General features: G+C 41.4%; 1 protein-coding gene across 2 annotated transcripts in view; it reads right to left on the reverse strand.

The window, feature by feature from the left end:
- Window positions 1-19471, reverse strand: part of Snw1 (SNW domain containing 1) — a 26335-nt gene extending 6864 nt beyond the window's left edge. For both annotated transcript variants that reach the window (XM_021653277.2, XM_021653267.2), the window contains exons 1-10: window positions 19382-19471; window positions 17082-17235; window positions 11848-12009; window positions 7665-7760; window positions 7466-7572; window positions 6098-6202; window positions 4708-4777; window positions 4125-4190; window positions 2336-2452; window positions 638-779 (exon numbers count right to left, since the gene is read on the reverse strand). In XM_021653277.2, the coding sequence (XP_021508952.1) occupies window positions 638-779; window positions 2336-2452; window positions 4125-4190; window positions 4708-4777; window positions 6098-6202; window positions 7466-7572; window positions 7665-7760; window positions 11848-12009; window positions 17082-17235; window positions 19382-19395 (1033 nt within the window). In that variant the 5' untranslated portion in view covers window positions 19396-19471. The remainder of the gene's footprint in view (window positions 1-637; window positions 780-2335; window positions 2453-4124; window positions 4191-4707; window positions 4778-6097; window positions 6203-7465; window positions 7573-7664; window positions 7761-11847; window positions 12010-17081; window positions 17236-19381) is intronic.
- Between the last annotated feature and the right edge of the window lie 6056 nt (window positions 19472-25527).

Raw genomic sequence — 25527 nt, forward strand, 5'->3', positions numbered from 1 at the left:
GACAGCCAGGCTATGCTTTAAAAAGTACAATTGTTTCTCAACATCCTGTAGGGATTGGTTTCTGGACCTTTATACCTCATGGGTACTTTGATGGGTGAATGTTCCAATCTCTTATGTAAAATCAGGTAGTATTTGCATATAACCCATAATCCCTCCCACATACTTTCAATCTTACATCACTAAATACAACATAAATGCTACACAGACAGCTGACAGGCCAAATTTTTTAGGAAATAATGGCAGAAAAAAAGTGCACAATTTGGGTGCAGATGCTAACTCCCTAACCTAAATACTTTCAATCCATAACTGGTTCAGTCTGTGGATCCTAGGAATATAGAGAACCAACCATATATTTCTTAAAACTTTAAGAATTTCTAGTATACTCCCATATTAAAGATCCATTTAAAATATATGCTTCTTTTTTTTTCTAGTTAAGCTTAATAAGGAAGGTCACACCATACACATTTCTCAAATGTCTAAATTTTTCTTATGCATGCATATGTACATTTATAAATGCATACATACATACAATTTGTATGTTATAATCTCCCAACACAGACACATGCACACAGTAGTACATGGTAACTTTATAAAATAATACACATTGTTGACTAATTTCAGAATAAGAATGCCATACCTTTTTCCACGTGGGTTTTTATCCCAGCTCTCCTCTCTCTGGCTTTCTGGGCCATTTCTCTAAGTTTCTCTTCATGTTTCTCCTTTTCTTTTTGAGCCATCTTTCTCTCCACCTGGGCTCGCATTTCCACAGCTTCACGAGCCTGTTTAGTAGAGTGAGATGTTAAGTGGACCACGTTGGGGTTAAGTATTTACAGCTATCTTTGAACTCGTTGCTAAAGTCTGCCATGTGAAAGAATCACACATACTTCATGTTTGTTGCTACTGGATAGACTAGATGACTTTGGCAAGTTGGCCTTTTGTCTCTGGGAAATGCTTTAATGGCTGCAACCACAATGACTCCAGTTTATTCTTTTTCTTTTCTTTTTTAATATTAGTTACAGTTTGTTAACTTTGTATCCCTACTATATCCCACTCTCTCTTTCCCTCTGAATTCCATCCTCCCTCTCTCATCTCCTCCCTGCCCCTTTCTAATGATAGGGGAGGGCCTCTTCCCCTTTCATCTGATCCTGGTTTATCAGGTATATTCAGGACTGGCTGCAAAGTCCTCCTACGTGGCCTAGCAGGGCTGCTCCTCCCTGGGGTTTGTGTGTGTGTGTCAAAAAGCCTGCCATTGAGTTCATTTCATATCAGAAACAGTCCCTGTTCCCCTTATTAGGGTACCCACTTGGATACTGAGCTACCATGGGCTACATCCGAGCAGTTTTTTTTGAGACAGCATTTTTCTGTGTAGCCTTGGCTGTCCTGGACTTGCTTTGTAGACCAGGCTGGCTTCGAACTCACAGAGATCTATCTGCCTCTACCTCCTGGTGCTGGCATCAAAAGCCACGTGCCACCACTGCCCATTGTCCAGTTGGTTTTTTAAGTACGTTACTAATGCCTTCTCAGAAACAATGTAAAAATGAAATATTGGCTGAGCATAGCAGCAAGCACCCAGCACCTGAGTCCATGAGTTCAAAACCTGCTGGGAGTGGTGGGGCACACCATTAATCCTAGCACTCAGGAGGCAGAGGCAGGTGGATCTCTGAGTTTGAGGCCAGCCTGTTCTATATAGTGAATTTCAAGACAGCCAGGGCTATGTAGAGAGACCCTATGTCATAAAACAAAATGAAATGTGCCAGACTGAACCACAGTGAGATCCAGTCTCAAACTATATGAAAATAGGTAAATAAATGTAGCTGGACATGGTAGTACATACCTGCAATCTAGAACTCAGAAGGCTGAGGTAGGATTACAATGAGTTCCAGCACAGCCTGAGCTTGAAACTCAGATCCTGTTTCACAAAAACCAAAACTCACCAAAATTTAACTATGACAAACCCTTAACATAAAACCTTAGCCTACATCTGAAAGACTTTATTGAAGAAACAACAAAAAACCCACTTATTTGCATGTATATGCATATTAATACAGAACTTATCTGTAATGCTTACCTACGCTTCTCTACAAAAGGGATCATGTACATCTAAAATAGAGACCATGAGACGTACAGTAGTATCTAGTAATCTTCACAAAATGAGGTCAGCCTAGGAAACCAGTCCTCTGGCATGCAGAGAAGGTGGGCTCATAACCTGGGTGGGGCTCTGTACAGAGTTCCAGATAGCCCCTGTTGTCATCAGCAGACACACGAGTTAGTACCTGTGGTAAACAGGTATGGGCTCACAGACACAAGAACATTCGGCAAACCACAAAAGACCAACCTTCCGATCAGCAATGTACAGTGCTTCAGCCAGCTTGGCAAAATTTTCATTGATGTGGACGGTCTGAAGTCCTCTTCCATCAGCAGCCAGCCGTTTATCTAATGGAATTGTGTAACCCTGAGGTGAAAGCAGAAGGCAAGTTAGCACAGTAGGGCTACAGTCATCAGGTAACATTAAGTAGTGCATGCCCATTTTGAGAGCTCTGAAATTTCTCACATTCCTTTTTAGACAATGGAAAACAACAATAAATGCTTTGGATGGAGGACCCACAGTCCTGGTAGCTACATGGGGCTGCAAACACAATATTCTCCATTTAACAGGAAGATGGGGTAGAGTGCTGAGGGGATGGCGGCAAGTTCACAGTCAGTATGTGAATGAACCAAGACTGGAACACCAACAGTATAATGCAAGAGCCCAGACTTTGAATGTGTTGTGCTAATAACTGTAGGTCACAGTAAAAGGCAATCACTACCTAGTAGTCAGACTGGAGTAAAATCAAGTCGTAAGAATGCAGACAAACTGCTTTAACCCAGGGAATATGCTGCCTATCTATGAAACTTTTCCAGATTTCTACTTTGTCTGCCAAACACTACTCTCAAGGCTACTCCTAACATGAATCAGTGCTGGCCAGGTACTGTGCTACATGTGTGCAACCACACTTGAAGGAGATTACAAGTTCAGGACCTGCCTGGCACACATAGCAACTTCTGGGCAACAGAGTGAGACCTTGGCCCTCAAACAAAAAATATAAAGAACTTCCCATCTGAAAAAAATCTATAAGTAAACGAAGACCCACAATTTCAGAATCATCAACATGTCATGGGGTTACACAGATATGAATCAACCCACATAAGATGGTCCAACAGCCTTTCCAGTGGTGGATGAATCTGTGACTTTATATTTAAATCATGGCTTAAAGTTGCTGCCCATCAGCGTGACTCATGAACTAGGACTCCAAGCCTATAAGGTATAGGAATTAGGAAATGTATACCATATTTTACAGATTCTTACTACCTTTTGGAAGCTCTGGCAGTTTAGATACGTAGGATTTTAGTTTATTTTTTGAGATAGGGTCTATGTAGCCCTGGCTGTCCTGGAACTTGCTATTAGACCAGGCTGTCCTCAAACCTACAGAGATTTGCCTGCCTCTGCCTCAAGAGTGTCATCATGCCCTAGAATACAAAGAGCTTTTTTTTTTTTTTAAAGACAGGATCTTACTATGTAGCCCAGGGTAGTCTTCAACTTGTTATCCTCCTATTTCAGTTTCATGTGTGCAGGGATCACAAGAATGCAACACCACACCTCGCAACAAGTGAACAGCAATGCTACAAAGCAGGACAGCTAGAAATAAAGCAGTGATCTTCCCCCCCGCCCCCAAAACTCACTCCTTCTTCTCATGTGAACACTGAGATTGGTTAATTTTTTTTCTTGGGAAAATTTCTAACCTAGAAGTTTGACCTTTATGAAGAATCACATCTTCAATCAGTATGGTACTTTGCTTACTCTTGTCTAAGTGCTTCTGATAGCTATGATACGCCCGAGAGATTTACATGGTGTTCAAGTGCCTGGTACAGCAACATTTCCCGTGACGCTGTCTCTCTACTTTTTTGGTGGCACACCGGGTCTCAGATGCCAAATATGTGCTCTTCCACTGGGCTCTGCTCTCAGCAGCTGTAATTTCTTATTGTGAATGCTTAGCTAAGTGAGGAGCTAAGGCTTCAAGGAATGTCCCCAGGCTGCAGCTCCTTCCCAGGGACGGTACTAACAGAGTGTGTAACAACATAATCACCTTAGCGTTCTTCCAATTGGAAATACAAGGGGGGATCTTCCACTCTTGTTGTTCTTTTACAGTCATCTGAAAAACAGGTGAAGGAGAGATGTTTCCATTACAGTCTACCTAAAGAACCCAATACGGCCCTCCCTGATGACAACTGCAGGAAAATCTTTGCCAGCAGTGCACACTGATTTCCTGGCATGGACTCTAGCCACACAGATGCTAATGTGAAGGATTGAGATGGTATCAGATATTACAAATACTGGAGAGTACTCTTCCATACTTAAATGTGTCTTGCGTGGAGGAGTGGGGCAATGTGGCAGCTTTCATACGAAAACCCACATCTCCTCTGCAAATCAAACACATCCTGTCCTCTCCACTGAAAGCAGAGGTCACTTTTGGTAGATCAGCTACCACTTACATATATTCTCATAAACATACTCTACTTGTAGTCTTAACTGTGTCCATATTTGATCTTGTAGAAAACATTAAAAACCAAAGTTTAATCATCATGGTGACATGTACCTTTAGGCAGAGAGGCTGTTTATAAAACTAAAACTCATAAGTGAAAAAAGTTTTGACTATAGCTAAGGATTACCTTCCGACTAGGAGAATGCATTACAGGTGCAGGAGGAGATGGTGGGCCCCGGGGAATTTTCTTATTAATCCTGAAGAAGAAATCAAAGTAAAATAAGTAATCAGCAGGGGTCCTCAGTCACTTTTCAGTTATCAGGTAGATCCCAAGTCTTCCCTTCTCATTTTAATTTTTTTTTATATTTCTTTTTTTAAAGTTTATTTTTTTATTTTAAAGATTTATTATTTAGTATTCTGTCTGCATGTATACTTGCAGGCCAGAACAGGGCACCAAATCACATTACAGATGGTTGTGCGTAACCACATGGTTGCTGGGAACTGACCTTAGGACCTTTGAAGAGCAGCCAGTGCTCCTAACCTCTGAGCCATCTCTCTACCCCCTCATTTTAATTTTTTGTTGTGATGAGTGCTCATGGTACACATAAGCATTGGTTTTGTGATTTATGCTCAATTTTTTCAGTTAGCAAAATGTTGCCACTGTCACCACTCACCTCACAGTTATCACTGCATAGTGCAACAGCTTGATGAAACTGGCACACCACAGGTTGACTGTAACTGAGGACAAAACCAATTTTCTACAGTTCTAGAAGTTAAATTTATTTATTTGTTATCTGTGTATGAGAGAGGGCTATGCACAACCCTCGGAAGTATGGAGGTCAGAGAACAACTTTGCAGGAATGGATTCTCCCCCGATGCCATACAAGTCCCAGGAAATGAACTCTGGTCATCGGACTTGGAAGTGTCTTTAACCTCCAAGCCTGCCTGCTGACACCATTTTCTAGAGTGTTTATTATATATACATGGGAACCATAACATTGTATTACTTGTTTCTGTCTGGTTTCTTTCATGTAGCATAATTATTTTCAGACTCTATGTTATTGTAGTAGTTTACTCCTTTTCTTGGGCCAATAATTTTCCAGGTACTGATGTACTGATGTTTGTTTATCTATTAACCTGTTGATGAACATGTGGGACATTTTCTTGTTTGATACTTTAAGAACAGCAGCAGTTGGGGCTGGAGGGATGGCTCAGCAGATAAGAACACTGCTTCTACTGAGGTCCTGAGTTCAATTCCTATCAATCACATCGTAGCTTACAACTATCTATACTGGAATCTGATGCCCTCTTCTGGCATGAAGGCACATATGCACATAGAACACTCACACATTAAATAAACAAATAAAATTTCCCCCACCCTACCTCACCCCAGAACTGGCTGGCTATCCTGGAACTCGCTGTGTAGCCCAGGCTGGCTTTGAACTCACAGAGATCCTCTCGCCTCTGCCCCCTAAGTGCTGACATTAAAGGTATGTGCCACTACTGCCTGGCCTAATAAATAAAATCTTAAAAAGAAAGAACAACAACAGTTCATCCTCCTGAAGCCATATACTTACTTGAATCTTGGAGGCTCCATTGGGTCTTTCTGCATTTCTACCATCCGAATAACCCTTTGTTTAGCTCCAGAGTTGAATGCTACTCCTTGCTGAGATGGTGTATAGCTAAAGAAATTAGATGAAAACTAAAGTTGTAATTAGTTTGAATTTTGGTAGGCATTTATCTCCTATTACAGTTCCAAGCGACTACACTTTCAATTCTTTCCAGGAAGTGCCAATTTAAAATCACCATACATTTAGGCAGGGCAGCCAGCAACAGGCCAGAAAAGGAACAGAAACTGAATCACAAATAAAATGTCCACTCCAGCAGGTTGTTAGTGACTTCCTCTCTCATCCTCTCCATATCCCACCTGGGAAGTACACCTCCTCAGCCTCGCAGGTCTAAAACTAGCCCTACTTTTATGGAGAAAAAAATCGCCAGGGCTGGAGAGATGGCTCTGCAGTTAAGAGCACTGACTGCTTTTTCAGGGCACCTGGACTCAATTCCCTGCACCCACATGGCAACTCATCATTGCCTGCAACTTCAATTTCAAGGGATCTGACTCCCTCTTCTGGCCTCACTGGGTACTGGGCATGCAGGCAAAACACCCATACACATAAAATAACAATAAATCATTCTTTTAAAGGAAAAAAATAGTCACAATAGTATGCCTACTAGCAACATGCAGTTAGCAGTTTCTGACTAACTCTGTTATAAAAAACCTGTGGCAGAAGTCCTTCTAACTCCAAGTTTTCCTTTAACATCTATTTCCATTCATTCAGTCCAGTGAAGGCCCTCAACACTTAGCGCCACTGTAAATGTTTATTAAATATAATCATAAAAATATAAATATAATTGAAACTGTAATCAATTGTGGTTTCGGTCATATACCATAGGCAATGGTTATTTTCTAAACAACTGAAAATCAAAACACCCCAAACCCCCCCAAAAAACACATGAAGATTATAATAGCTCAAATATTTTTTTAGCATGTAACCCTGGCTGGCCTAGTACTCAGAGATCCACATGACTTTGCCTATTCAAGTGCATCCCTGCCCAGCTTACAACAGTCAACATCTTTTTTTGTTGTTTTCTGAGACAAGCTTCTCTGTGTAGCCCTTGCCATCCTGGAACTCATGCTATAGACCAAGATGACCTTGAACTTACAGAGATTCACCTGCGAGCTAGGATTAACGGAGTGCACTACCATCACAGGCTAGCAGCTAACATCTTAACGTGGGTATTTTAACTTCTGCAAATAAGAGTCAATAGGCTTCAAAAGTCATTATTTAAGACACTGTGTTTGTAACTGGCTTTGTAGGCTGATAAAAGAGTTATTGGAATCCCAGCTATCAACATGCAATTAACTCTTCCAGCATGGTTCATACCGGATATACTGAGCAGGCGCCAGCTTGTCAGCTGCCCGAACTGGCATGGCTGCAGCCACTTTCTGCGATACGGACTTCTCCAAGGCTACTCTTGTCTTTTCTGTTATCTGAAATGAGAAGCATCATGTTGAGTGGTCTGGAAATTAATAAGGACATAAATAGTCATCTAAAGTAATCACATGTATCAAGTCCCAGTTACCTCTTTGATTGCCTCTTCATCCGGCCTTTGCAGGTCTGGATCATCTGCGTTCATAACCTCTTTTGGAACCAGGTCAGTGTATTTGCTGTAAATGACCTAGAGTGTCCAAACACAAGCAGGCTTAGGAGCACACAGAATGGAAAGAAGTAGCTTCATTAAGTCACTCTAGATGTCAACATGTCCTTTCAGCATATTTACACATTTAGGAGACCCTGTTTTGCCATCAGATTTTAAAACTAAAGGAGCTTAAATGCATACACAAATTGCTGCCCTAGCTCCAAGCTAATCACTTTCCCTTGACCCCATGCATTTAAATTATTTGAGATCTTCTAATCAAGTCAGTATCCAAATACACTCTGCCAACAGAATCTTATGCATCAGTGATCTCTATTTTTGAGGCTCACTAGGACTTGAAATTAATGATGATATAAACTGCCTATAGCACCATTATCTTGGATTAAAAACTCATCAGAATTTAAGTCAGGTTACTAAATAATTTTCAAATTCACTGGGCCTAGAAAATTCCATTGACCTCATCCTATTTATAATGTTTCTATTTTCTGAAATCAATTCTATTCACAAACTAGTAAAGTGAACACAAATGAAAAGAAAAAGTCCATAATATTTTCTTCTATAAGAATAAAACAAAAATGTACATGTGTCTTCTAGTTTTATTTTGGTCTTTGTGATAGCCTGACTTAAAAAGACAAACAAACAAACAAACAAACAAACAAAACCAAACAAAACCAACAAAAAACCTAACCAACCAAAAAACAAAAACAAAAAACACCTCAGGAAGAAAAGGGTTTATATGGCTTCCAATCCCAAGTCAGAGTCTGTTACTGGAAGAAGTCAAGGCAAGAACTCAAGCAGCTAGTCACATTATATCCAGTCAAAAGCAGAGAGGAATGAATGAATCTCTGCTGTCTGTTCCCTTTCTCCTCTCTTACATGGTTGCAGGAACCCTTCCATCTAGGCAGTGGTGGTGCCTACAATGGGCTGACTTTTACCAATTATCAAGATAATTTCCCACAAACAATTAAAAATTTGTCTAAATCAAACCAGATTTAGACAATTCCTCGACTGAAGCTCCCTCCCCAAGTAATTCCAGGTTTAGTAAGTTGACAATAAAAACTAATTATCCCAATATGTAACTTGTTCTGTTCTAGACTCAACTTTAGGACTACTTTATGAATTCTCTCAGGACCAACACAGTTCCTGACTCATCCTCCAATAAGCTGGGACCACAGGTATGCAACCAGTGCCTGACTCCAAACTTCCTAATCAATACAAGGTATTGATTTCCCAAAGCTATAAACTCAAATGTCTAGCTTACTGTTTTGAAGAATGAGCAGGATTGGGAAAAAGAGGATCTAGCACAGGTTTAACTACTGATATGTGAGCCATTAACAACACTGTCTTTTATGAATGTTCATTTTAAAATGAACCTGGAAGCACACAATAATGAGAAAAGTAAGGTTCAGTACATAAGGACCATATAACTAGAAGCCAACCTTACTTCTTTTTAGGGTGGAAAAATCTGAACCACCACAAACTGAAAATTCTCTTATAGAAGAAAGCCCTGAAATTACCAAGAATTAACCACTTTTACATGTTAGACACCACAGGGAGATTCTAAGTAAATGGCTCCTAGTAGTCACGTATGTTTTATTTATTCTCAATACTAATTTATCAAATAAAAACGATTTGCTGCTTATTTGGGTATTCAAAAGTTAATAACCCTTTGAATGAGCATCAGTAAGATTCTCCCATCTTCTAAGGCAAAGTAAAGGACATCTGAAGAACAGGATTCCTCTGTGGTAATTAACTATAAACTCCCACATTTTACAGCTGGAAAATCAAACGTGCTGAAGAAACTCAGCACTTCTTAGTAGGCAACACTGTTGGGAGGAATCATCTGAAAACTACAGTATACTCTTGAAGGTAGGGGAACAAACAGCTTTACTCATCAGGAGAAAAGCAGGGCCAGGCAGGCAAGCACCCTCTTCTGGCCTCTTCAGGTACCAGGTATACATGTGGTGCACATATATACAAACTGTCAAGATATCCATAAATGTAAAAAGAAACACTTTGTCACTCTGAGCTCACGATGATGTAATGGATACACAGAAATGTTTATTTTTAAAACATATAACCTGCTGTATTATAGAATTCATCTGTTTTTGTGATTGCCTTTTTGACTATGAGGTAATTCCTTTTCTGTGAGCTTTGTCTTAGAAGTATAAAGCTATGATCATACAATAAACATTGGTGGAACCCCTCTGGCAGAAGCCTGGTTATAGAAGCCCACTGAATGGAAGTCCACCAGAATTGGCTTCACTGTATGAGTTGTATATATGTAAATATGCCCATTTGTCTGTTTTTTGTACATTTTACATAAGTGTATGTCAACTGTCTAGCTGTATATAAGGAGCTCCTTTTGTATCACCCATTGAATGTATGTATGAATATGTACAGGTCTGTATGTCTTCTTATCTGTGTGTATGTATGGGCTGATGTTATGGAACTGGCAGCCTAAACTTGCTCCAGTTTCTGCAGAGATGCTAGCTGGAATCAACATCATCGCCATATGTAAGCTTGTAGGAATCTGTCGAACTTGAAGTTAGAGATTTTAACATCATCCACCTTTTTCTCTTTAATGCTTGTGTGTGTATGAATGGTCTATTTTTTCTCCTCTACTTGTTTTCCTGAAAATCCAATAATAAGTTAACAGACTCAGAGCACTGCCATAAGCAAGCATACTTTAGCCAAACAGCTGATCTTAGCAGAGGCCTATGTACAGATTAAAGAGCCTCCTTTTCACAATCCCTTGCAGTTTTGACCAGATGCTGCTTTTTACAACTCCAGCCAGAGAAAAAAGTGACCAGTTTAAGTTTTCCTTAGTAGCAGTGTAGCCAGTGCCTAGTCCTAGAGAAGGAACCCTGAACTAACTCCTCCCTTCCTTCCCTCAGTCATCCTTCTACGTGGTTGCCTAAGCCATTGGCTCGGTGCCCCAAGAGATAAAAGCCAATGGAGGATTCCAAATCCTGTCCCAGATCCTACCCTGGACCCTTGCCAAAGCAAGCAAGTTTAGAAGACTATAACACAACCCCAAATAAGTCACAACCCACAGGTTGAGAACCACACAAACATCCTAGGTTGGATCTCCAGTACAACTCACAAAAAGTAAAGAAAGAAGCCTCAGTGTAAGTATTCCTCAAGTACAAAGGAAATTTTTGTCTACAGGCAAAAGTAAAAGCTGATTTGGGTCCAGGGGTACAGTTCAGGTGTAGAACACTTGTAGCATGCCCGAAGCCCTGGGTTCCATCTCTAACAAGACCAAAAACAAAAGTGATTTTTCTTAAGAGTGTGGGGTTACTGACTTCTGCAAGTTTGGTAGCACTTTTAGAAAAAGAAAAAACTTTGAAATGTAAAACAAAACCTAAGTATCATTGCTGGGTGTGGCCTACAGCACTGGGAGGGTGAAAGCAGGAAGGCTAAGTTCAAGGCCAGCCTGAGCTACATGTTGAGAATGTTCTGAAGGGGAGAACAGTTATTACCAATCTGTGTAGAATTCCAAGGCACAATGTCACTGTTGGTCACAAAGTCAATCTAGTGCACTTTGCAGGCATCAGCATATATTTGTTTTTTTCGAGACAGGGTTTCTCTGTCTCAAGATCTACCTGCCTCTGCCTCTGCAAGTGCTGGGATTATAGAAGTGCACCACCATGCCCAGCTTATACAGTATATTTTACAGAGATTTTACTGTTGGACTCAAACCCAGAACCTTGAGTAGAGAGTGACTTATCATCAGTTAGAATCTTAACTTCACTGCTATTTTGTTTAAAGATTTATTTACTTATGTGTTTACTTACTTCATGTGTTTGAATGTCTTGCCTGCATATACGTATGTATATCAGATGCATGCCTGGTGCCCTTGGAGGTCAGAAGAAGGCATCACATGCCCTGGAACTGGAGTTACATGTGGGTACTGCTAATTGAACTGGAGTCCTCTGAATAAGCAAGTGTTCTTAATCACTGAGCCACCTCTCCAGCTCTAACTTCACTGCTTTTTTTACATAGTCCAAATTAGCAAGTGACTTGTCATTTCCACAAAATGTAATAGAACTTCACAGAATATTTATCAACAAGAAGAAAACAAGCAAAACCAATGAAAGAGTACCTTGTCTTTGGACTGTCCTTGTCGAGCAATTGCATCATATTTAATTTTTCCTTCAGGATCCACCTGAATGGCCAGTGCATTCGACATTTTTTTCTTTCGGCCCATATCCAGTGGATATTGGGCCACGTGGATTTCTGGGAAAGCACCTCCATCTCCAAAATCCTGAATATGTCAAGAAAATTAAAAAGAATATTTAGTAATAAGCAGCAATTTATTCAAGTTATCAAATCTATGCTAGGTATGACTGTCAGCAGTAAACAGAGGCAAGGTTTTTGTCTTGTGTAGTCTACAGTGGGCAAAGGTATAAAACACATCTCTGAGTATAGGAAGTACCATGAAGATGGGACAGGTCCTGGGAAGAGGCAGTTTCATACTTTCAGTAGAGTGCCTGTGACAGCCTTCTAAGAAATCACACAAGTGAAAGCCTCAACGATGAAAAAGTAAACAAAGGAAGATCCAAGGTATGGTGGTTTAAAAAGGTATGGCCCCCATGGACTCAGGTGTGTGAATGCTTGGACCACAGAGTGGCTTGTGAAGAGGTGTGGCCTTGTTGGAGAAGGTGTGGCCTTGTTGGAGTAGGTGTGTCACTGTTAGGGCTGGTACTGAGGTCTCTTATAGTACTCAAGGCTTTGCCCAGTGTGGTACCATCTCCTGGACCAATATGTAGAATTTTCAGCTCCTTCTCCAGCATCCTGTCTGCCTAGACTCTGCCACGCTTCCCACCATAATGATAATGGACTAAATCTCTGAAATGGTAACTGTGTCCCAATTAAATGTTTTCCTTTATAAAAGTTGTTTTGGTTACAGTGTCTCTTCACAGCAAAAAAAAAAGAAAAAAAAAAAAAAAACCCAAAAAACCAAAAAACTAAGACTCAAGGGAAGGTTTTCTTTTTCTTTTTTGATAAGGTAGGGGTGTGTGTGTGTGTGTGTGTAGGTGCCAGCAGAGGCTAGAAGAGGGGATCAGATTCCCTGAGCTAGAGTTACATGCAGTTGTGAACTGACATGGTCCGTGAAACTGAATTGGGCCCTCTTGCAAAAGCAGCAAGTGGTCTTAACTCTCCAGAGAATGTAGCAAGGAGTTCCTCACTTCTGAAGGACAGAGGAAATGGTGCTAAGGTTGCAAGGACAAGTAAGTCATGGAGGTACGTTCCAGGCTATCGCATATCCAGTTTATTTATGTGGCTAGAATAAACTAAACAAAATGTTTAGTACAAAGCAAAGACTAGTTTTAGCAATATACACAGAAACATAGAGCACCAGGTGGAGCTAAACCTAGAAGAAATGTGAAGAAATGCTCTTGGAACCAGATTCTATTCACAAATCATTTATTCTCTGCTATACAAGAGAAAAATAAGACAGAAAGGACCAGGACCAGCACATTTTTTTTTTCTTTTCTTTGGATTGACCAAAGTCCCAAGGTCCTATGATAAGAACAGGGTATAGAATTTGGCTATGAAGTTTTTTTGTTTTTTTTTTTTTTTTTTTGGGGGGGGAACCCTGAAAGTCAAGGTTTTTTTTCTTGTGACTAAATGCTGGAAATGTCCTTGAGTCCATTGACAGTATCATCCTTGTCAAAGGCCAAGGATGCCAGAGAGAAAGCCTAGTTTGTCCTTATTTCTGCTCCCCTAAAGGAGTTCTCACCGAGAATGTGGCTGGAGTAGAAATCAGACTGACTAGCACACATCTCCATCCAGTGCAGCCTTCAAGAGAGTAGGCTCCCTCCTGTGCAGAAGCTCTATGATAGACCCCTCTACAGTTTGTGAATTTCATCCTAAATTCATGAGGCAAAAACCCAAAAGCCACTGGCTTGGGGTGGCTTTAATGACCACTGAGTTTAGAGCACTCTAGCCCCTGAGTTTTGGGGTTACTGTCCTGTGAATTTCAAGGATGAAATTTAAGCCATAAGAGGGTGAGTTTTAGAAAAAAAGTTCAACTAAGCTGGACAGGATGGCCTGAGCCTAAGAGGTTCTATTTCAGTTGAGAAAACATATACACCTCCACCCAGCCTCACATCTCTAACAGTGATTATATAGCATCACACAGGAACAAGAACTACAATTGTTGTTGTTGTTTTATTTTTTTCTAGACAGGGTTTCTCTCTGTAACCCCAGTTGTCCTGGATCTTGATCTGTAGACTAGCTGGCCTCAGACTCAGAGATCTGGTGGCTACTGCCTGCCAAGTGCTGGGATTAAAAGCATGCACCACCACCACCCAGCAAGAAGTACCCTTTTTAAAGTAGAACAATGTTCTGCCTACAATATTTCTAAAAGCCTCTGTAGAACAAGTCCAACTCACATTTCAGTGTTCTCATAGGGAACAGATGAAGGTTTACAAATATTAAGTGTAATAATGGATGTGGTGGCACATGTCTTTAACCCCAGCACTTGGGAGGAGGGGTAGGTGGATCTTGGTGAGTTTCAGGCCAGGAGGTTTCAGGCTAGCCAGGGCTACATAGTGAGACCCTGTCTCCAAAAAAAAAAAAAAATCCTTAAGATCTCATAGCTAGCATATATGCAAGATGCAAATCCAGATTTGGATTCCAAAAGCTTTATCTCATGTGGGTGTTTGATGTACATGCCAGTGTGCAGGGCATGCACCCAAGTCACTGTGTAGACTTGGCTGGCTTTGAACTCAGGGATCCTCTGTTTCCTAAGTGCTATTACAAAGGCACACTGTGCCATGTCTAGCTTCCTTAGTAGTTTTATATCAGCAGTGTCCATGTAGAGTCTGTATAAATATTCCAAAATCCAAAACCTCTGAAGTTTGAACAACTTTTGGTCCTAGGTATGTAATTACATAAGATATTTTCTACCATACTGCCAAGAATGTTAGAGAAAAGTGAGATTCATCAACAAGAGGGTATTTGCTGAAAAATAAATTTGTTTTTATAAGATTTTTTTTATTAGATCTTGGTTGTGAATTCTAAGGCAAAATATATTTATTTACTGGAGAGGATTGAAATTTTTGAAAACCAACAGAATAAAGTGAAAAAGATATTTTCTTGTAAATTAGGCAGAAATAGTCTTCCTAAGAAAAGTGTTCCCTGTACTCAGACTATCCATTTGACACCCGCTCAGATTTGCTGGAGTTCCTTGACTGTAATCAGCACTTCAGAACTGTGGCTGTGGCATTATGTGGTCATTAAGCCTGCCAGAAAATCATAGCTTTTACTGTGAGAACTAGAACAAAATGCCTTCTTCAGAGAACAGTCACTCCCCTCAAAGCATCCCCGGCATTTTCAGATTAGCTGGCCATTTGAGTTTGATTTCCAAATGAACTGCTCTGATCCACCAGGATATACGAAACCTCTGATAATCAATTAAGACTATAAAAGCTAACAGCCACCAGATGTCATAAAGCTCAAAGGCTCCCTTGTATGGAAAATGAGGCCTGCTGTCCCCACTCTAATCCAGGGAAAAGTCCTCCAAAACATATCTATAACCTCTCAAAAAAAGGGACACTAAGTACAATTATATAACACCAGCCACCACTACTCTTTGGCTGCAGACAGGAAGGCATTCCAGCCTCTGGAAAATCTCTCTTGCCATGCATGTCACTAATTCCAGATAGAACAAAAGCAAGTATAAAATCCCTAACTAACAAAAGCAAGACTGGCCTTCACACATCAGGGTTCACAAAGACCAGATGAGAATAGAGACAAAACAAACAAAACCCAGGGTTATGTTCCAGCAAGGCAGGGAGGCACTTGTCAGGCTCAGTTCTAGACCTGATGGAGTGGGCAGAGGCATGGCAAATGTGGTAGAGACAGAGTAAAGAAGGTTTTGAGCAAAATGCTAAGCAATGTTTCTATTCAAAGATACTATAAATACACCTGGAGGCAGACTGAAAAAAGGCAGACACCTCATCTCTAAGGCAGATGCCATAACCATGTAAGAAAGTGCTACACGGGAATGGAGAGAGGGCTCAGAGGTGAAGAACTCACATTCAGTTCCCAGGACCCACATGGTGGCTCACAACCACTTGTAACTCCGTTGCACAGGATGCAAGGCACTGCATGCATGTGATGCACAGCTGTATATATACAGGCAAAACACCCAAAAATACAAACTAATCTTGTGTGTGTGTGTGTGTGTGTGTGTGTGTGTGTGGTTTCTCTGTGTAGCCCTGTCTGTCCTGGAACTTCCTCTGTGGACCAGGCCGGTCTCGAATTCAGAGATCCACCTGCCTCTGCCTTCAGAGTGCTAGGATTAAAGGCGTGTGCCAATATATCCAGCTAAGGGGAGATCTTTTGATATAAACACAATATGTGAGGACTCTGAAGTGCTGAGCCATTTCTCCAACCCACAGGTTAAATCTCAAATACTCACTTTTCTCTCTAAATAAGAACGATGGTCAAGTATTTGATAACTTCCTTGGAATTGGGATATATAATGAAGTGTGCACAGGATGCTGAATAATCAGGAAAATATGGGCTGTTAAGGAAATCTGTTCTTTGGAGACAAATCAGAGGTATGAAAGGATCATTTCAATTCTCTGCGCCTACCAAATCAACCAAAACTTAACTTTCATATTACTGAGAAGGTATGTATGTAATATCATAATGAGGAATGTGCTAACATTTTCAAACTGAAGATTTAAAAAGTGCACAGAGAAATACATCAAGGACACTATTAGATTTTCCTAAAGGAAAGTTACCTCTTCAGAGTTATGACCTGGTAAGTTATGACATTATTATTTTCATTGTTGGAAGTGGGGTGGGGGTGGACACAACTCAAATGCAAACCCACTCCAATTCGCCCCCTTTTAAAGATTTCAAAATTTTATTTATTATTAGAGTGTGTGAGAGAGAGAGAAAAAAAGAGAGAGAGAAAGAGAGGAGTGAGGGCACAGGCACATGCCCATGCCACAGTGCTTTTAAAAAGTTTTCAGGGTTAGGCTCTCTTTCCAGTGTGGAATCAAATTCAAATTGTCAGGTTTGTGCAGTGAGAGCTGTTGTTTCTTGTATTTGTATTGTTCTCTGCCATTACTGTTCATGAGCTGTAAGGCCTACATTTGTAAAAGTATGCTAGTTCCTTTTGTACAAGTTCAATAGTTTAGCACAATAAGAAGCAAAACAGTGATTCCTCTGCTGATCACAAACCGCAACAATCAACAAAAGGAAATGTCTCTGGAAGAACATGCTGTCAGAACATCACATGTCTATTAACAATCATCCTCCAGAGTTTAAATTTATCTTACAAGTGTACAATAATAAATTTCAGTCCACATTTACCTCTAACAAGCGTGGAATCCAACCTTTCCTGTATCCGTATGGGGGAGGCTCCCTTCGAGAGGAGACCAGTGAGGTCTGCCGTGATCTCTGAGATCTTGCTCTTTCTTCTGCTTCAAGTTGGTCCTGAGATAGCTGAGTAGGCGCAGGTAAAAAGCTACAGGAATCAAAATCAGAATTAAAACAAACAAATAAATAAACAAACATTTAACTATCACAATTCAGCTTTTGATTTTCCTTTGCTCAGAGAACACACTTTTCAATGATTTATAGAAGCATTCACCAATTGTCACTTTATGTGTGTGAGTGCTTTGTCTGGATGTATATCTATGTTCTACAAAGGTGTATGGTGCCTTCAGAGACTGCAAGAGGTGTCAGATTCCTAAACTGCAGTTATAGATGCTTGTGAGCGTTCATCTGGGTGCTGGGGACCAAACCAGGTCCTCTGCAAGAACAGCCAGTGCTCTGAAACACTGAGGAGCTTCTCCAGCTAGTTTTTATAAAGGACACACCCACACACAAATTTAGTAATGAAAGCTAACTGAAAGCTTTGTAGTTCCCAAGGATGGCCATTTGAGACTTCACTTTTGCCCTTGCTACATTAACCACACAATACAGACTATACCCCTGACACTGTTCTTATGTGCACCCATTTCAAGTTCTACCTTTCCCGTCATAATACTACTAATCAGTATCACAGTGCCTGAAGAACAAATGTTTGCTACCTGTAACATTTAATCTGCATAACTCAATCTAATTTTTTTGTATTAAGGTGAGCACTGCAAGTAAGCATTTTCTGTTGGTTCTAGTTTCATTTCTGTTGCTATTATTAAAATACTTTGGCAAAAAAAAAAATTTAAAAGAGGAGGGGCCTATTTGGCTTACAATTCCAGGTAACAACTCACCAAAGAATGTCAAGGCAGCTAGCGAAATCCCACTCATGATTAAAAGCAAGAGGGACTTGCTTCCTTTCAGAGAAGGAAGGAAGGAGGCAAGCAGGCAGGCAAGGTAGCATATAAGTTGCTTGCTTTGCTGGTGTACTGGCTTATGCTCATCTAGTTTTCTTTCATGATTCAGGACTAGGGAGTTGGTGCTTGCCCATCCTATTATCAAGAAAAACAATCCACTACAAAATGTACACAGGCCAATCTGATCAAGGCAAATCCTCAACGGATACCTTTTTACCAAGTGTGTTAAGGCTAATTAGGACAGTGCTGCTCTGTTTTCTGCCCAGACTCTGCAGGCAGTCACCTCTCTTTCTGCCTTAAGCTAACTATACAGACCAGGTTGGCCTTGGAACTCAGAGATCCTCCAGACTGCAGTACTTTTCACCTGTGTTATCTACTTGTCCATCTTCCCATTAGCAAAAAATACATTTCATTCTATATATACAACCTCTATGACCAAGCCCGACAACAAACCATAATTCCCACGACCAAAACATTTTTAGGATTCATACAAGCCAGGGAAAAACATGAAAAGTAGGTTAATAGAGAGAGGTAATGTCCTAAACGAATACTTTCTTTATACCTTCTTTAAAATCAGACTTTTACTGCATGGAAAAGTTTTTTCACTTGGAGCAACTAGGAGTTACGTAACTTTTGGGGGGAAATGTCCCACTTAGCATCTTTTTCTTAAAGGCTGGAAGCACTTTACATACGGTAACCAGGGCAACCAGGAACCGCAAAAGTCGGAGGCGGTTCTATGTACCAAAGAAATTCTAAGGTCCAAAGTTAAAGCGCGGAGCAGCAGCGCATCTAGTAAACAGCAGCCCAAACTGCTGCCAATTTCAATTTTTTGGGTCAGTCCTGGGACGTTTCAAACTCTGTTTGTTTCTTCCCAAAAATCTTTGTTTTGGAAAAGAGTAGCTGAAAAAAAAGGGAGAAAGTCCAAAGCATGCAAGCGGCTGGAAAGCGGCTCGCACAGGACTGGCGCGCTTTGCTCAACAGGAATAAATAAGCCGCTGCTTCTCAACGAGCCCGCCTCAGCCTGAGGTCCTTAGGGTGCTCACCAACCTGCCGCGCCGCTTACGCGAGGTACACGTGAGCTCCTCTGCGCGAGGCCGCGACGCGGCTCTCGGTCCTGGGAGGGGGAGAACTCAACCCGGGAAGCCCCTAAGGAAAGACCCCGGCTTCGGCGCGGCCTAGTCGCCAAGGAAGCCCGCGAGAGGGTCTACCCAGGGTCTTGGCCACAGTTCCTCTGCGCCCCAGTCCAGGTCACTGCCCGCCCAGTCCGGGCAGAAAAAAGGAAAAGATGGGTACTCCCAGACCCTTCCGTATCGAGGACCCAAATCAACAACCCACCTGGTGAGCGCCATCTTCTTCCGCTTCTTCCAGCGCAAGCCACAGCGTCGCGGGGCGGGTCTTGCCCTGGAACGAGGAACACAATGGAAGAAGTGGTCACTGCGCAGGCGCCTTGGCCGAAATGCCCTATGGGCTTTGTAGTTCTTTGAGCGGGAATTATGCGGGTCCCTTTCTAGGAGAGAAAGTGGGTTAGCAGAGCCATTAACAACTGCCCTAACAAAGAAAATTCCTTACATTTATAGATTTTTACAGGGGAGAGGGTCTTTGAGTCTAGCATATTAGTAGTGATGATACAAGATAGGATATAAAGACATAATTTTGGGAAGGTAATTCTATCATCCAACCTTACCTTAAGATTGCTTGACCGTATTAAACAGGATGTAAAACTTGGCTGCTCCCTCTCAATATGCAGCCTTTGTGCTTATAGTTAATAGTTCGTTTAACAGTCATCTGCTTTAAATTCTGCTCCAGAAATGCATTATTTCAAAAACTCTATGTTTTGGGGTAGGGTGGGGAGGTAGGATTGGCAGGGGTGGAGGGTGGAGGCAAATAGAGGAGGTGCTGGAAATTGTGATCATGGAGCTTAGATTTAATTTATTTAGCAGATGATTTGGAGCTGAAGGAGCACTTCCCTAGAGAGCCTGAGTGAAAGAGACAGGTAAGAAAGACAACTCATTCTTTCTGAGACAAAGCTTATCTGTATAGGCCTGGCTATTCTGGAATTCACTCTGTAAATCAACCAGGCCTCCCTAGAATTCAGAGATCCTCCTGCCTCTGTCCCCTGAGTGCTGGGATTAAAGGCGTGCACCGCTCCGGCCTGGCTCAAGAAAGACAATTCGGAGCCTGACCCTGGTGGTCCGTGCCTTTAATTCCAGCACTCGTGAGTCAGAAGCATTCAGAGTTCTGTGAGTTCGAGGCCAGCCTGATCTGTAGAGCTAATTGCAGTACAGCCAAAGACGATTCTTGAGGTAGATTGGGTTTCTATGATAATGAGAGACAGAAGAGGCTACTAAGGACAATGTTAAGATAATCACTGTGGGAAATCAGTAAGGCATAGACAGACACCTGGATGTAGCACTGAAAGAAAGGGACGAAAATGCGTTCTTACAGTCAACTCTTACTTTCCACAGAGGTGTATCATTTGGGGTGCTTGCACCATAATGGTCCCTCATTGTCCTAGGATTTTGTAGAAAACAGCAGTTTCACTGCAACATAATTAAGAAAGTAGATCTGCAAAACTGGTTTGGTGACACAGTGGGTAAAGGGGCTTGCTGCCAAGCTTGTCTCCCTGAGTTCAGTCCCCAGGAAGCCACATGCTAGAGGGACAAGCATGTTCTGACCTTCACACAGGTGCTGTGGCACTTCCATCTACACCCCCCTCCCCACTACATGTTACAGAATTTATTTTTTAGATTTTTTTTTATGTGTATGGGTGTTTTGTCTGCATGTATATCGGTACATCACCCACATGCTGGAACCCAAGGAGGCCAGAAAAGAGCATCAGACCCCCTGCAACTGGAGTAGCAGAGGGTTGTGAGTCCCCAGGTGAGTGCCAGGAATTGAACCCAGGTCCTCTGGAAGAGCAGTCAGTACTCTTCACCTCTGAGCCATCTCTTTAGCCCAATAAAATTTATTTTCAATTGACACGTCACAGGCAGTGCTTTCATTTAGTTAGGCGGGGTGCGGTTTTTGTTCACTCGTGCTGTGTCTTCATGCGTTTCCCCACCTCATCTGATTCTAGATCCTGGTACATCACCTAAGCTGTCTATGTTGCAGTCTCCCCCTCACCCCCTAGCAATTTATAAAAGAAAACTGAAAGACTTCTCTTTATCTCAGGTTTACTGCTTGGAAATGTAAGGTTTTAAAGATGTTTAAATGAACTAACCAGGGCTGAGGAGATGGCTCACTTAGCACAGTGTTCACTGCTCAAGCGTGAGAACTCAAAATCAGTACCCCACTCATGTAAAAGACAAAAACAAAAAACAGCAACAATAACCACAAAAAATGGTGACATAATACAGGCAAACCTCACTAGCCTAGCTTAGGTGAGCTTTCATCAGCCCTCTAGCATCTGTTCTCGGAACAGGCTGCCTTGACCAACAGAGGGCACCCAGAACAACACGGCATGTGAAGTGTGTCTGTGCTAGAGGGTGTTGTAGGTGTTGGCAGGTGTGGGCCTCAAAGATACACAGGCAGGTAAAGTCTGAATTCTCTTTGTAAGTGTCTTTATTTTCTCAGGTGAGGGGCCTTAGATGAGAGCCATTCCCAAGCCTTTCTAGCTCTTTCTGAATGCATTCTATCAGCTGTTCTGCCCTAACTTCTTCTCCAAGCTGATTAAATCACACTTGCTTCTCTTGGCTGTTGACTGAATTGTTCTGCCTGGCCTCAAACTAATTCTGGCAATTATGTTCTAATCATCTGGCTCCTTCTCGTTCTCTCGCTCATTCTGTTTTCACCTGTGTCTAGCTTGTTCTCTGTGAAACCCGTCTTTGTAAAACTCTGCCAGTAAGAAACTCTCAGTAAAAACTCTTTTCTCTCTCCCTGAGCTGCTCTTATGTAGCCTCTTCTTGTCCTGTTCCCCTGAGTGTTGGGTTTCTGACTCATTCTGGCAAATCCTTCTCTCTTACTTTGTCTGCCCCTCACTTTCAAACATGGTTGCTTCCTTCTATAAACTAACCTTAACTTTTTGTTTGGGATTCAAGCTGTGTACTAAGGGTGTATCTGTATTCCAGCCAGATCATACTGTTATCCAGAGCATGTTTGCATTCCAGACCAGATCACATAGACCGGAAGGTCTTTAGATGTGATCCCTTGCCACAGCAGCCATATTTCTGGATTAAAATTCTTCTGCACTCTCTCTGCAGAGAAGTGGCTGGCAGCAGCCTTGCTATCTAAGCCTGAGCGAGCCTTCAAAGTGTTGACCAAACTCTATAGTCGATACATATGTTGAAGTCTAATAGTTGAGATCAGTAACAAAGGAGGGAGGTCCAATATGAGTTGATGCTCCATTTCTGCAGGTAGGAATACTTATACTCTTGAAGGAAAGTAGGGAGCTGAATCAAGTTTTCACATGTGAGAGCTGATGAGATGTCCATCCTTTAAACAAAAACACGAAAGCAGAATACAGACTCAGGCTCTAAGACAAAAACTCTGGGTAGCAAATTCAGGAACTGTTTGTGATGGTTTCAAAGCTGTGCAACACATTCTTTTATTTTTCTGGGCATTTGAATTTCTCTTGATGCCATTACTGTAGGGTCTGAGGCCATGATGCTCTCTCTATTGAGGCTTTAACCTGGTTCTCTGGTACAAGGGAGAGCTTCTCCAGCACACTGCTTTTCTTTCTTTCAGATCTCTCACAAACACATCCAATCTTAAATATAAATTTTTACAAAATACTGGTTTGCATTGAAGTGTAGTTAAGAAGGCTAGGCTGCAAGAGTACTTAGTATCTGCAAAGGAAAAACAATGAAGCTTTCCAGTGACAGGACTTAGCTATTTACTTGTTAGTCTCTCTGGTCATGGGACATAGATATATCTTAAAGGAATGTCTCTTGTTTTTTCCTTTTTTCCTTTTTTTGACAAACATCTTCATGTAATTGATTGGGGCTTGGAATTAGATATGTATGCTAGGCTGGTCTTGAACTCACAGGGATCCACCTCAGAGATTCTAGCAGTGGAGTGCCTTTCCACTGCTGGAATTAAAGGCATGTAACTCTATACCCAGTGGTATCTCTAATTTTCTTATCAAGCCAGGCCTAATTTCCAGTTCAGAAGAAATCTAGGCGGAGACAAATTAAGATCAAGGGAAAACAGAAAAATCTAGAATGTGATAAATTGTGTAAGACAACTGACTTCCACTCTTTGGAAATATCAATATGGAGTTGGAGAGATGGCTCTTATCTGGTAAGAGGGCTTGCTGTTTCTATAGAGGTCTAGGATTGGGTTCCCAGCCCCTACACTTAGCAGCTCCCTCACAACTGCCTGTAACTCAAGCTCAAGGAATTGTTTAATCTCATGTACAGACAAACACACACACATACACACGTGTACTCATAAGTAAAAAATGAAAATAAATCTTTAAGAGAGAAAAATTTAAGGAGACAAAAATGGACTAGTAGTTGGGTTGGGTTGGGAAAGGCAGATGATTCTTAACAAATATAAATTTGTATGTGTATTGAAAAATAAGTAGTGGTAACAGTTGTAAACTCTGTGACTATACTTTTAAAAGCCCCTCTAACACATAGATTTTATTATTTTTTAAAATATTTTTAAAAGACTTTCAAAACTTTTATGTGTATGAATGTTTTGCCTGCATATTATGTAAGGGGTGCCCATGGTGGTCACAAGAGGGCACCAGATTGCCTGGAACTAGACTTAGAGGCAGTTTTAAGTTGCTATGTGGATGCTGGAAACAGAATCCAAGCCTTGTGAAAGAGTAGTTAATGCTTTTAACCTCTGAGTCATCTCTCTCCACCACCACCCCTCATAATTTTAGATTTTTAAAAGGTGAATAAAGTTGGGGAGTGGTGGTGTGCACCTTGGGAGGCAGAGGCAGGCAGATCTCTGTGAGTTTGAGGCTAGCCTAGGCTACATGGTGCTGGGGTTAAAGGTGTGCACTTCCACCACCCAGTTTGAATTCTTTTAAAAACTTTCTTGTGCAGAGCCTGTTGTGGCAGAGACAGGAAGATCTCTGAATCTGAGTCTATCCTGGTCTACAGAGTGAGTTCCAGGACTATCAGGGCTACACAGAAAAAAAAAAAAAAATCTGTTTCAAAAAACCCAGTTGCCTTAAATCACTTTTTAAATGTAGGCATTTTGTTTGGCATTGTGTCGTCTGTAAATCCACTTAGGGCGAGTGTTGCTGTCTTTAGACTTGAATTTGCTCTCACTCAGTAGTGTGCGTAGGTTTTATTAAAACCTTCCATCATCCCCTCAACCCCCAAAACTTTCATATCTTCTATTAACATTCTAAAGTTGACTCCTATAGATTGGACACATTTCTTAGTGTATGAATTCTTAAGTGTTTCTTTTTCTTTTTTTTTTTTTTTGCTATCATGAGTGCAATCTGTTCTTATGTGATTACTAAGGATGACACTAATTTTTATTAAGTTAACCCAAAATGCTCTGAAATGTAAAGAATCAAGTTTTGGCTGCAGATGGCTTAGAGCTGGGATCACCTTGTGTTGGCCGAGACTTGACCCTGTCCCTCCTTTGGACTGAGCTGTTCTTTGGGTGGGTAAGTGGGAGAGAATCCGTGCTTTTGGATGTTTCCCCATGAGCTCTGAGATTTCCTGCTTAAAAGCTCCGTGGGATCTGTAGACTTCATTTCTTCCCAGATTTAATTATTCCTTTGGAACTTTGGCTCTAATCTTAAGGGGATGTAAAAAACAAGAATGAAGCTTTAGACCCAAGATAACAGTTCCTTTTTTTCTGTTGAATAGCTTGGCAGGGGAACAATTAACCCCTTGCTCTGAGCCCTGTCATTTGTTTTGATCACTTTCATTACTATCAAAAGCATTTTGTGGCTCAGAAGGCAGCCATCTGATATCTTAGGACACTCTGTTTTAGTTAGGGTTTCTATTGCTGCGAAGAGACACCATGACCTTGGCAATTCTTCTGAAGGAAAGCATTTAATTGGAGCTGGCTTACAGTTCAGAGGTTATTGTGGTGGGAAGCACACGCAGACAAACATGGTGCTGGAGAGGTAGCTGGAGATTTCTACGTCTGCATCGGTAGGCAACAGGAAGAGAGGGCGACAGTGAGCCTGGCTTATGCTCCTGAAACCTCAAAGCTGACTCCTAGTGACATACTTCCTCTAAAGCCACACCTCCTGTTGGTGCCACTCCCTGTGGGCCATTTTCATTTCAACCACCACACAGTCCTTTCCCTTTCCTGTAGCGTTAAGATAGATATCCTATTGCATCAGCAGGAGCCTACCTGTGAGCTAAGGATCTGTAGAGCTATGGTGTAGATGGCTATGGTTTAATTACCCTGCAGGGAAAAACTGTGATACAATAATATTGCTTATTGGGCTGGCAAGGTGGCTCTGTAGGCAAAGGCACTTACTTCCAAGCCTACAACCTGACTTTGATTTCAGAGACTCACACAGTGGAAGGAGAGAAAACAGACTCCTGAGAATTTCCCTC

This window comes from Meriones unguiculatus, chromosome 7 (genome assembly GCF_030254825.1).
Source record: "Meriones unguiculatus strain TT.TT164.6M chromosome 7, Bangor_MerUng_6.1, whole genome shotgun sequence".
NCBI classification, from domain to species: Eukaryota; Metazoa; Chordata; class Mammalia; order Rodentia; family Muridae; genus Meriones; species Meriones unguiculatus.